The sequence below is a fragment of the Capra hircus genome, chromosome 17 (genome assembly GCF_001704415.2).
Source record: "Capra hircus breed San Clemente chromosome 17, ASM170441v1, whole genome shotgun sequence".
Lineage (NCBI taxonomy): Eukaryota > Metazoa > Chordata > Mammalia > Artiodactyla > Bovidae > Capra > Capra hircus.
The window spans coordinates 35,595,676-35,609,040 of NC_030824.1; the positions used below are offsets into that span (position 1 = coordinate 35,595,676).

The 13,365-nt window shown below is 36.4% G+C and overlaps 1 protein-coding gene across 3 annotated transcripts in view; it reads left to right on the forward strand.

Annotated features, from left to right (window-relative positions):
• Positions 1 to 13,365, forward strand: part of KIAA1109 (KIAA1109 ortholog) — a 202,471-nt gene that overhangs the window by 22,573 nt on the left and 166,533 nt on the right. For all 3 annotated transcript variants that reach the window (XM_018061504.1, XM_018061506.1, XM_018061505.1), the window contains 3 exons: positions 807 to 871; positions 7,065 to 7,251; positions 13,066 to 13,147. In XM_018061504.1, coding sequence (XP_017916993.1) covers positions 807 to 871; positions 7,065 to 7,251; positions 13,066 to 13,147 — 334 coding nt within the window. The remainder of the gene's footprint in view (positions 1 to 806; positions 872 to 7,064; positions 7,252 to 13,065; positions 13,148 to 13,365) is intronic.

Sequence of the window (13,365 nt, forward strand, 5' to 3'; positions counted from 1 at the left end):
TGGCCAAAAAAAATCATATTTGAATAGCAGCTTATAGAAATGAACAATCTCATATCATCCCTAGTTTTAAAAATTGAGCATTAGATTACTTGACCATTTTTGTTGTAGAATTCATTGTGGTCATTTGTTATATAAGCAAGGATCAGGGGTGTTGATATCTCTTATCCATTATCCCTTTTTTATAGATAGTCAATTTTTAGAATAATTTAACGTTAATAGCATTTCTAGTTTTACCTTATGAAAGAGATGAAAATTGAATATAATGAAAAATGATAGTTCATATGTTTGATGTATTCTGTCTTCTGTAAGCCTTGAAAGAAAGCTTACACTATTCATGTGATTTTCTTAAAATTTGTTACTTGGATAAATTTGGAGACACTAAATTAGTTGAGAAGTGCTAGAGTTTGGCAGCACTCGTACCTCACTTATAACAGTAGAGATAACTTCTTTGTGAGTCTACAACTATTTTCAAGTTAAAAGTAAAAGTTAGGCTATAATTCCACCCTTTGGGGATATGAAGTGATATATCATTATAGAAATGAAAGAAAATCTTTAAAAGTTTTCCCTTTGTGTGCTAATATTTCCCTTTCAAGATTTGACTTTTAGTTTATATAATTTTAACTTCATTTTAAAAATATCACTTTAAAAAGAAAAAGCTTTTTCTGTTAACACTTTATTTTCCTATGTATGCTAGTGTCCAGTTTTCTGTATTTCCCTATTATCAATTTCCTGCTTTTTATAATAACTAAGAAATGAGTTAAATAAATTGTTGTTTAAGCTTTCAATTTTGTAATTTATCTTGCTAGAATTCAAGATGGATTTATAATTTTTCGGTGGTGGAAAATGTATAATCCAAAGCAGAAGCAACATGGTAAGCATCAGGGTTTCATTTTTTCATGTGTTTGAAATCTTCAGTAATATAATCAGAATTTTGATTTGTAGATATTGAAATGTTTCACATTTTGTAATAGATAAAAATATTTTTAAAAGCTTTGGAATTTACAGAACTGATTTTAACTTCCTTGGCTGAAAATCCTTCAGCAGCTTTCCACTGCATGGTTAAATTTAGTTTCCTTAGTCTATTGTTTATTTAGGGTTATTCTCAGTATGACCCTTCTAGTCTTACCTCCTATTACATCTGCGGACTTAATCCCATACTGTGGTTAAAGTGGCTTTCCTAGCACTCTTTGATCACTCTACTAAGATACTTATCTTTTTAGCTTCTTTGCTTTATTCATACTTTTATGTAACATTGCTACTAATTCGCATTTATCTACTATGGTAAGGATGTGTAGAAAAGAGGAAATGCGTACTCTAGACTCTCTTCTGTTTCTGCTTTTTATCATCAGAATTTTATCTGAGTATATTCTGCTCACCTGTTCATTTCCCAACTCTAGGTACTCCTGTCTGTGCCTGTAACTTTTCTTCTCTACGTTAACCACACCAGTGGCCTCAAGGAGGAGACCTTGTCTTTACTTTCTAGAATAGTAATTCACAAACATTTTTGATCTCAGGATTTGTTACATTCTAAATAATTGAGAATTCCGAAGAGCTCTTATTTATTAAGTTGTATCTGTTTAATATTTGCTGCATTCAAAATTAAGCCTGGTCATTATAGAAACATTTTAATCATTAAGAAATATTTATAATCCATTACATGTTAGAATAAATAGCTCACCTTATGAAGAATAATTTTTCCAAAGCAAAACTATAGTGAGAAGCTGATATCATTTTAAATTTTGCACATATTTTAAATGTCTGTCCTAATGGAAGGTAATTGAATTCTCACCTCTGCTTTCATATTCATATACTTCTTATAGCCTTTAAAAAACCCATTGTCCACTCATTTGAAAATGACTCTTAAAAAGTCAAATATCTTAGTATAATACTATTATCAAAATAATTTTGACTTTGTGTTCCCCAAGAAAGGGTCTCAGGACCCCCCCAGAGGTCCCTGGACCATATTTTGATAACTACTTTCAAGGAGAACTTAAGTGCCGCCTGGGAGTGTAGGGTCAAAAGAGAATGAAACCCCCTCCACCTTTTCTTAGGTATGAAGACCTGTGTTTCATGCTCCCCAGTGAGATTCTGAAATGGTGGTTGCTTCTGTATGATTTTGGAAATTTCCAAATAAGTGTTGGGTTGTGTTGAGTGAGCTCCCCTAGGAATCTCATCATGATGTATACTGTTTTTTCTATGGGAAAATAGATTTAAAGTTCTGAAAGTTTTAAAACTTAGCAAAAGTTTGAGCTATCCTAAATTATTTTTAGATTTTCCTATTGTTTCACTGTTGTTTAGTCTTTTTTTTTAAACTTCAGTCCCTTGCTCTCACATATCTTTCATCCCTCCTATATAATACATAATGTACTCTATCTACCTTGAAAATGTTGGCATTAATGGGTTAGAATTTGACATCTGCAGAGTTAATGAAACCAGAATTATTAGAAAGAATAATGGGCAAATTCCATTTCTGGAAAAGTTTTCTAAAAATTAGAGTTGTATATTAGATAATTTTGAACAGAAGCTGAGTGACTTCTTATGTTAAAAGTGTTCTGTGGACCTTTGGAAGAGACTTTTTGCAGTCTCTAATCTGTGATTGAGAATGGCTCTGTGTCATTACTTGTGATTTTGGAATTTTGGTTGTTAAACCAACCTTTTTACCCCATTTCTTAGTAGTAACTATAAGCATTCTCACAGGAGAATAAAATGTCCTTTAGATAATATGTTATTGCATTGGGTATCTTTTGTTTTTAAGTTTTGACTTTTTATTAATATGAAATCTGAATAAATTCAGAGTTTTGAAGCACTTTCCTATATTGCTTAGGTATTGTGGAGAGAATATTCTTGATTCTTTTTTTTAATTTGACTGTAAGTCTTAAAGGTGGTACTTAATTAAAGCTATCTTACACTTTAGAGGTGGTTAAAGCTCATTCCTGAGAGCCAGGTTCTTTTGAGTTCACTTCTAGTTTCTAACACATTTACTTAATTTTGGGCATGCCCAGTATTTCTACCCTTGATTTAGTTTGAAAAGTCCATCTAGTTTGTGCCTTAGAGATAGATTACTTTAGGGGAGTATTTTACCTCAGCATGTCATGCTTCTGTTAATTTTGCAGTCTGTGTGGTAAGGTCTTGCTGTCTTGATTTAATCTTTTTTCTTTTTACATGTTGGTTAACATAAACTTGGACTTCCCTTGGCTCAGCAAGCAAGGTTACAGTGGAGCCAAAACAAAAGTTCTCTTCATTTATATAGCTTGTTTGTGGTAAAACAAACCAACCCACCCCATTTTATATTTGCATTAGAAGTTTTATTGCAGATTTTTTCCCCCTTGGTGTTTTAAAATGATAATGTGAACTGATAAAGCTGTAGGGAAATGGGTTGAGGAGGCCCATTTGACCTAACACTACCCCACCCAATGCTCTTGACTCCAGAATTCCAAGGAACACAGAAAACAACCGATTTTTCTCAAAATCCATCATCAATTTGGAAACAGCTACTTTGGCCACCTCATGCGAAGAGTTGACTCATTGGAAAAGACTTTGATGTTGGGAGGGATTGGGGGCAAGAGGAGAAGGGGACAACAGAGGATGAGATGGCTGGATGGCGTCACCAGCTCGATGGACATGAGTTTGAGTAAACTCCGGGAGTTGGTGATGGATAGGGAGGCCTGGCATGCTGTGATTCATGGGGTCGCAAAGTGTTGGACATGACTGAGCGACTGAACTGAAATGAACTGGACTGAATGTCCTCAAAGCCACCTCATTTTGCAGATGGAAAAATCATAAATTCCTGTGATTATAGCTGTTAAAATCAGGACAAAAACCCAGGTCTGCTAACTTCTAGTCTAGTGTCCCTTGTATTTATTAAATAGCCTAGTCAAATGTGGCCCAAGAGGGTTCTTGAAGATTCTTATGTATAAATAAACATTTATCACAGCTTATCAGAGGAATGAAGGCATTTGCAGTATCCAGAGGTAACTGCAGGTTGTAAACTAGGCCTCCTGGGATTGCCCACTTCAGAATTTTCATTGATACGGGGGATGCCCTCTTAAATTGTTTATAGTCTTTTGTTTTAAAGAAAATAATTACTTCATTTTATCATGAAGTGTTAACATCTCCTTAAAGTGGTTTGCTCTTCACCAAAATTCTTGAATAAGGGTCAAGAATAACTGATCCAAGTTCTTTAAGAAAGAGACTAGCTAGACATGCACCTTCTTATCCAGAGGAATTCTTAGATTATTAAGGAGTGAAAAGGTGATGGTAAAGTATGTCCCTATTATTTTGTTGCTTAGAAGTTTTAGCCTAATATTATCTAGTACTATTAAATTTGTAGCATCTAAATCTTGTTTGTTAAATACATGAAGGAAATAAAAATCCTTGAACAACTTTTGAAAGGTCAATAGACTTGATTCTGAGTATATTACAAGGCCTTGGTAACGCTTGGTAGCACTTAGATTTTTTGCTACAAATAACATGTGTCCCAATTGCATAATTAAATAGTGCCTTTTTCCTGAATTCCCTTTGGAGAATAAGTCTCAATTAGCTATTTGTTCAGGAGACTTACACTGTTCTACAACATTTATTTACTTTTTTCCCTGATAAATTAACTGCTTGTTAAGAGCCTTATATGTCTGTACTTATATCTATTGGGCGATGCTTACTCCTTGAAAGGAAAGCTATGACAAACCTAGACAGAGACATCACTTTGCCAAGAAAGGTCCATACAGTCAAAGCCATGATTTTTCCAGTAACCATATATGGATGTGAGAGTTGGACCGTCGAGAAGTTCCAGTGCCGAAGAATTGATGCTTTCGCACTATGGTACTGGAAAAGGCTCTTGAGAGTCCCTTGGACAGTAAGGAGATCAAACTGGTCAATCCTAAAGGAAATTAACCCTGAATATTCATTAGACTGATGCTAAAACTGAAGCTCAGATGCGAACAGCCCACTCATTGGAAAAGACCCTGATGCTGGGAAAGATTGAGGGCAGGAAGAGAAGGGGGCGACAGAGGATGAGATGGTTAGATAGCATCGCTGACTCAATGGACATGAGTTTGAGCAAACTCTGGGAGATAGTGGAGGACAGAGGAGCCTGGTGTGCAACAGTCCTTGGGGTTGCAAAGAGTTGGACATAACTTAGCAGCTGAATAACAATGAACAACTTTATTAACAAATGAATTTGGGAAGCTCATCATATGAATGTTAGATGACAAGAAGTATGAGAAGAAGATTTCTGCCTTCAAGTGTAGAACATTATTAATGTAGAGAGATTTAAAAGAACCAGTTGATTATACCTTTCTTAAATTATGTATTAATTAAAATTTTCTGTTTGACTCCAAGTGTCATCAGAATGAATGAAACCTAAAAACTGCTTTTAAAATTTCCAGGAGAGATAAATGTCAGTGAGAAATCTAGTGTTACCAGAATTTAACAATTAAATACTGCGTTTAAAGTATGACTGTTGATCAGTTTTTTTTAAAATGCGAAGAAATACCTGGACCCTTTTGATACATTTTTGTTTTCAGGGGTTAATAACATTTTTGCTTTTGTAATAGCCATTATATTTATTGATAAAATTGATAAGTAATTCTACTTTGTGTTTAAAAAGAACTAGTATTTGGAGACCTGGATTTTAGTCTTCCTCTGAGTTATATAATTTTGGGCTCTGACTGCTAGGTTTGTTGTGAGGATTAAATTAAATTCTCTGAGTAAAGTGGCTAGAATAGTACCTAGAACATAGCAACTGTTCAATAGAGATGAGCTGTTTTTATTATTATGATGAACATTATATCATACTATGAAATGAAAGATTATTTAAAAAGAAGAAAATTTGTTATAAATCAACATGACTAGTAAGAATTTGACCTGCTAAGGCAAGAGAACTAGTATTTATGGTGTAATCATCTTACACGTAGGTAGAGGTATTCTCATTTTACAGAGAGAATGAGGCTAAGGGTGGTTAATGTACTGCCTTAGATCATAACATTTGCAAACAATGTTATAGGAATTCAGTCTTACATCCTTTTTACTGTTTATTTACTGTCTTTTTCTAGTTCCTAGAGAATCTAGTGTAGGTTTTCCCAATTTGTTTTTCCCCCAAAGAGGCTGTATATGTGTGTTGCTGAAATTCGGCCTCTGCACACTGGTGCTGGATTAAATCTCAGAGTCAGAGTTGTGGATGAAGTTGAGAGAAATAATTTCATTGCTTTGCCAGGCTAGAGGAGCTAATGTCCTCAAGACTGTGTGTCCCACCTTGGAGAGAGTCTTACAGTGTTCAAAGGGCAGGGTGTGATCAGCTCACAGACATTCTTCTCATTGGTTGGTGGTAGGGTAATGGGGAGTCAGTGTCATCACCCTTCTGGTTTTAGCTGGTCTGCGGTTTACGTGCTAGTGGACAGCATACAGTTAACTTCTTCCCCCTTATAGGGATTTCAGTATCTGCAGAAGAGTTCAGAGGACATGGCTCAGCCCTTGAGGAAGAACTAAAGGTCCTTGACTTTGTGTAATGGCTAAACTATTATTATTTTGTCTTGCTTGACTTTTAATACAGTTACATCTTTTATTTGAAATTATTATTAATATTTGAGCCTACAATTCATGAAATCTTTGTTTTAGCATTGTGTAGTTTTTAAAAACTATTATTTGTAAAGTCATAGTTTCTGTGATGCACAAGTTCAAATACCAGTGTGATATTTTAATGCATTATAACTTGAACATTTTACTACGTCTATTTTAGTATACACTTACGGCTATATTGGGGTAAAGTTTTACTCTGTAAATGGCACTGTGCTCTTCTTGGCATAAAATCTCTTTGTTGTTATACAACTGGGATGTAGAAATTCAGATTGTTTTGGAATGCCAAGCTGAAATACTACAGTGACATCAGCTATTTCTCTTTGTTTTGTCAATGTTTTATTACTTTTAAAATATAATTCCTTTTTGTCAGAATTCTATTTTAAAATAAATCATTTGAGTCACTTTAGCTTTGGAAAAGAATTTGACTTAAAACTTTAAAGTTTTTAAAAAGTTGACTAAAAACTTTTTTTTTTTTAATTGATAATCTTTAGATCCAAAAGCAGAAACTAGATTATACATCACAGTCAATGACTTTGAATTTCATGTCTATAATCGTTCGGATCTTTATGGACATCTTCAAGAATTGTTTGGTTTGGAGCCAACAATAATTCCACCCAAGAAAGAAGATGATAAAACACGAGAAAATGGAAGAACAAGAACCCAGTCCAAAATTGAAAGGTTGATGTCATACTTGAATTTTATTAATCTCCAACATTTAAATACCTGCTTTTATTAGAATATTATTAACACTGTTCACCTAAACACAGCCTAATCTTTCTTTGTAGATTAGCTAAAACTTTTATTTTTATAATTGTAAAATTCTTTAAAAATTATATAGAATAATATAGAATAGAATTATGTAAAATATATAGAATTATGTAAAAAAGATTAGATCTCAGCTTAAGCTGTCCAATCTGCTCTGCTTACCAGTTATACTTCTCTCATGTTGATAACTACTGCTATCAATTTGTTTTTTATTCTTTTAAATACACACACATAAGTCTAAACATTATTTTTCATGCAAAGTTAAAAGCACATTGTATTTCCTTCCTGATCACTTGCCCAGTCCCCATCTCTTTGAGAGAGAAAAGCTTCATCTAATTTTTTTCATCTGATTGATGACTGTCATTTATAACTTTATTGTTACTTCTGTCTTGGGTATTCCTTTGGAAAAGGTGTATGGATTCATTACATATTCTAATGTATTGTCTATAGATTATAAGGTAGTCAAACATGTATCTGCTGATACTTTTTAAGTTGACCTGTCTTTATACTTAGAAATGTCTCAATAGCAGGCTTTCCTGGTGGCTCAGATGGTAAAGACTCTCCTGCAATGCAGGATCCCTGGGTCTGGAAGATCCTCTGGAGAAGGAAATGGCGACCCACTCCAGTAATCTTGCCTGGAGAATTCCATGAACAGAGGAGCCAGGCAGGCTACAGCCCATGGGGTTGCAAAGAGTCAGGCATGACTGAGCAACTATCACTCACAAGTCTAAAAATACATATACATAGTTAAGGTGCATATACAATTATATAATTTCATTTTATTGGTTTTTAGGTTCTGTGTTCTGTTTCATTGACCTATTCATTTTCTTTCACCAGTACCACAGTGTGTTGATTTCTGTAGCTTTGTAGTTAAGTTTTGAAATCAACTGAAGTCATTCCTCCAATGTTGCTTTTCTCCTTCATTATTTTCTTGGCTATTCTTGATCTTTTGCTTCTTCAAATAAACTTTAGAATCCACTTGGCAATATTCACAGAATAACTTGTTGAGATTTCAGTAGGGATTGCATTGAATCTATAAATCAAGTTGGGAAGAACTGACATCTTGACAGTGTTGTGTCTTCCTTTCAGTGAACATGGAATGTCTTCTAATTATTTAGTTCTCTTTGATATCTTTCATCAGAGTTTTTTAGTTTTCCTCACATAGATCTTATATAAAAATTGTTAAATATACACCTAAGTATTTAATTTTCTGTGGTGCTAAAGTATAGTAATATGTTTTAAATTTCAAAATCCATTTGCTCATTACTAGTATATAGGAAAGTGATTGATACTTGTATATTACTAATCTTGTATCTTGCAACCTTGCTATAGTTACTTATTAGTTCTAAGAGTATTTTTGGTCACTTCTTTCCTACTTTTCTACATGGGTGATTGTGTCAGCTGCAAGGAAAGACTCTTATTTTGTCTTATTTCTTCCTTCTTAGTCTGTATACCTTTTCCTTCCTGTTTTTTTTTTTTTTTTTGGTCTTATTGCAGTAGCTAGAGCACTTCTAGTACAAATCTCGAGAAAAATGATGACAAGGAACATCCTTGCTTTGTACCTAGTTTTTGTGGGAAAACTTCCAGTTTCTCACTATTAAGTGTGATGTTAACTGTAGTTTTTTTTGTTATTCTTTATCAAGTTGAGGACGTCCACCTCTATTCATAGTTTACCATGAGGTTTTAATCATGAGTAAATATTGGATTTTGTCAAATTTTTTTGTATCTCTTGATATGATCCTTTGATTTTTCACTTTTAGACTATTGATTTTTGAATGTTGAAGCAGCCTTGTACACAAAGTAGTTTTTTTTTTTTAAGATTAATTTATGTATGGCTGTGTTGGGTCTTCATTGCTGCATGTGAGCTTTTTCTAGTTGCAGTGCCTGGTCTTCTCATTTCAGTGGCTTCTCTTGTTGCAGAGCATAGGTTCTACAGAATGCAGACTTCAGTAGTTGTGGTGCTCTAGAGCTCGGGCTTAGTAGTTGTGGTGCGCAGGCTTAGTTAGTCTGAGGCATATGAGATCATCCTGGGTGAGGGCTCAAACCAGTATCCTCTACATTGCAAGGTGGACCCCTTAACCACTGGAACACCACGGAAACCACTTTTTTTTTAATAAAGTAGATGATGAAGATGTTTATTTCTCAGTTAAATATGTAATGCATGTTATGTCCCAGGCACTGAGCTTAGGTACTGGAGATAGTGAGAATATGACAACTTCTTGAGGGAATTTACAGCCTGCTCAAACTACTGCACAATTGCACTCATCTCACATGCTAGTAAAGTAATGCTCAAAATTCTCCAAGCCAGGCTTCAGCAATACATGAACCATGAACTCCCTGATGTTCAAGCTGGTTTTCGAAAAGGCAGAGGAACCAGAGATCAAATTGCCAACATCCGCTGGATCATGGAAAAAGCAAGAGAGTTCCAGAAAAACATCTATTTCTGCTTTATGGACTATGCCAAAGCCTTTGACTGTGTGGATCACAATACACTATGGAAAATTCTGAGAGAGATGGGAATACCAGACCAACTGACCTGCCTCCTGGGAAATCTGTATGCAGGTCAGGAAGCAACAGTTAGAACTGGACATGGAACAACAGACTGGTTCCAAATAGGAAAAGGAGTATGTCTAGGCTGTATATTGTCACCCTGTTTATTTAACTTATATGCAGAGTACATCATGAGAAATGCTGGACTGGAAGAAGCACAAGCTGGAATCAAGATTGCCGGGAGAAATATCAGTCACCTCAGATATGCAGATGACACCATTCTTATGGCAGAAAGTGAAGAGGAACTAAAAAGCCTCTTGATGAAAGGGAAACAGGAGAGTGAAAAAGTTGGCTTAACGCTCAACATTCAGAAAACAAACATCATGGCATCTGGTCCCATCACCTCATGGGAAATAGATGGGGAAACAGTGGAAACAGTGTCAGACTTTATTTTTTTTGGCTCCAAAATCACTGCAGATGGTGGTTGCAGCCATGAAATTAAAAGAAGCTTACTCCTTGGAAGAAAAATTATGACCAACCTAGATAGCATATTCAAAAGCAGAGACATTACTTTGCTGACTAAGGTCCGTCTAGTCAAGGCTGTGGTTTTTCCTGTGGTCATGTATGGATGTGAGAGTTGGACTGTGAAGAAGGCTGAGTGCTGAAGAATTGCTGCTTTTGAACTGTGGCGTTGGAGAAGACTCTTGAGAGTCCCTTGGACTGCAAGGAGAGCCAACCAGTCCATTCTGAAGGAGATCAGCCCTGGGATTTCTTTGGGAGGAATGATGCTAAAGCTGAAGCTCCAGTACTTTGGCCACCTCATGTGAAGTGTTGACTCATTGGAAAAGACTCTGATGCTGGGCGGGATTGGGGGCAGGAGGAGAAGGGGAGGACAGAGGATGACATGGCTGGATGGCATCACCGACTCGATGGACGTGAGTCTGAGTGAACTCCGGGAGTTGGTGATGGACCGGGAGGCCTGGCGTACTGCAATTCATGGGGTCGCAAAGAGTTGGACACTACTGAGCAACTGAACTGAACTGATGGGAGTTCGAACACTTAATAGACAATTTTAGTGCAAGAAATATAACAGGGACAAAACAGAGTTCTCTGGGCACATACAGAAGGATCAGGAAAGTTTGAAGCCTTAAGGGTAAATGACATAAGCAGAGAAGGAGATGCAGGGTCATGGAGAAGAAACGACATATGCGATAGAGACGTTGTTACTGAGGCTGGAGTGGATTACTTGAGGTGGGAATAAATTAAACTAAAATGGTTAGCAGGATTCACTGTTAGAAATGGGGCCTTACCTCAGGTCAACAGTGCTGTGTTATGACTGGAGAGAAATAAGACTGGAGGCAGGGAGACAAGATAAAAGGATGTTGTAACAGTTCAAGGTAGAGATGATTATCAACTGGCTTGTCAAAAAAGAGGAAGGGAGAAAAGTGGATGGATTCCAGATACACTTACGGAAATGGATACTTAAGAGAGTGATGGAGGAGATGTGGAGAACGAATAAGAAGAGTGAGTCAACAATGAATCCAAATTTCTAATTTAAACAGTGGTCATGCTTAGTCTTAGGAGGAGAAGGGATGACAGAGGATGAGATGGATGGCATCACTGAGTCAGTGGATATGAGTTTGAGCAAGCTCTGGCAGATGGTGAAGGACAGGGAATCCTGACGTTCTGCAATCCATGGGCTCACAAACAGTTGGATACGACTGAGCGACTGAAGAACAACATGCTTAGTTGGCTTCCCAGGTGGCATGAGTGGTAAACAATCTGCCTGCAATGCAGATTGACCCGGGCTGGATCCTTGGGTCAGGGAAGTTCACCTGGAGGAGAGGGCATGGCAACTCACTACAGTATTCTTGCCTGGAGAGGAGCTTGGACGACTGCAGTCCATAAGCTTGCAGAGAGTTGGACATGACTGAAGCAACTTAGAATGCACGAAGGGAACCTTGAGAAAGAGGTTAGGGACTGGTTATGAGATTAGTTTTGAATTTAGTTTTAAGCACTGAGGGCCACCTTACAAATGCAGCTCTAGAAATGTGATTTAGGAGTTACAGAATTATTGAAGAGACATGCCTCAAGTTTTCATATGAAATCTTTAGTGAATTGCTGAGAACTTTTCATTTCTTGAATTTTGTGTACTTTGTGTATGGCCAGTTTCTTTGGAAGGAAAGTTATGACCAACCTAGACAGCATATTAAAAAACAGAGACATTACTTTGCCAACAAAGGTCTGTCTAGTCAAGGCTATGGTTTTTCTAGTAGTCACGTGTAGACGTGAGAGTTGGACTGTGAAGAAAGCTGAGTGCCGAAGAATTGATGCTTTTGAACTGTGGTGTTGGAGAAGACTCTTGAGAGTCCCTTGGACTGCAAGGAAATCCAACCAGTCCATCCTAAAGGAGATCAGTCGTGAGTGTTCATTGGAAGGACTGATGTTGAAGCTGAAACTCCAGTACTTTGGTTACCTGATGCGAAGAGCTGACTCATTTGAAAAAACTCTGATTCTGGGAAAGATTGAAGGCGGGAGGAGAAGGGTATGATAGAAGATGAGATGGTTGGATGGCATCACTGACTCAGTGGACGTGAGTTTGAGTAAACTCTGGGAGTTGGTGATGGACAGGGAGGCCTGGCATGTTGTGGTCCATGGGGTCGCAAAGAGTTGGACACGACTGACTGAACTGAACTGAACTGAATTTCCTTTTTTTTTTTTTATTCTTGGTCTATCCTTTTTCATTTTATTAAAAGAAAATTATTTTGTCACCAGGTGGTGGGCGTAGGGAAGGAAAAGAATCAGCTGAACTGTTAGAAGTACTTGAAGCACTTAAAACATCTAAGTGACGTGTACCTTGATCATTTTTGTTTTAATTATAATTTTTGCTCTTTTGTAAAATGTTACATTTTTGTGTCATGGACATAATGATAGATATAATGACAGCACATCAAAATTTAGACTTTTGTCATTAAAGTTTGTCATTCTAAAAATATGCTTTTCTGTTACAACTTCTTATGTAAAAATTGATAATGTGTGGTAAGAGTACATTTTATGAGACATTTTAGGGATATTAGTGTTCCATTAGATAGTCCTTGTTTTGTTACTGAATAGTCCTTAGCTATGTTTGTAAAGGTACAGCTGATATTAATGATGTGTATTGTGAGGAAGTCAACAGTGTTCTTAGATACTTATTCTTATTTTTCATATATGTCAATTTTTGTTTTTTCTTTTCAGAGTTAAAGTAAAAACAGAATCTCAAGACCCCACATCTTCATGGAGATCACTTATTCCTGTCATAAAGGTCAATGTTAGCACAGTAAGTAAATTCTGCTATAGTTAATATTTGATGGGTAATTGCTGCTGCTGCTGCTGCTGCTAAGTCGCTTCAATCGTGTCTGACTCTGTGCGACTCCATAGACGGCAGCCTACTAGGCTCCTCTGTCTCTGGGATTCCCCAGGCAAGAATACTGGAGTGGGTTGCCATTTCCTTCTCCAGTGCATGAAAGTGAAAAGCAAAAGTGAAGTCGCTCAGTT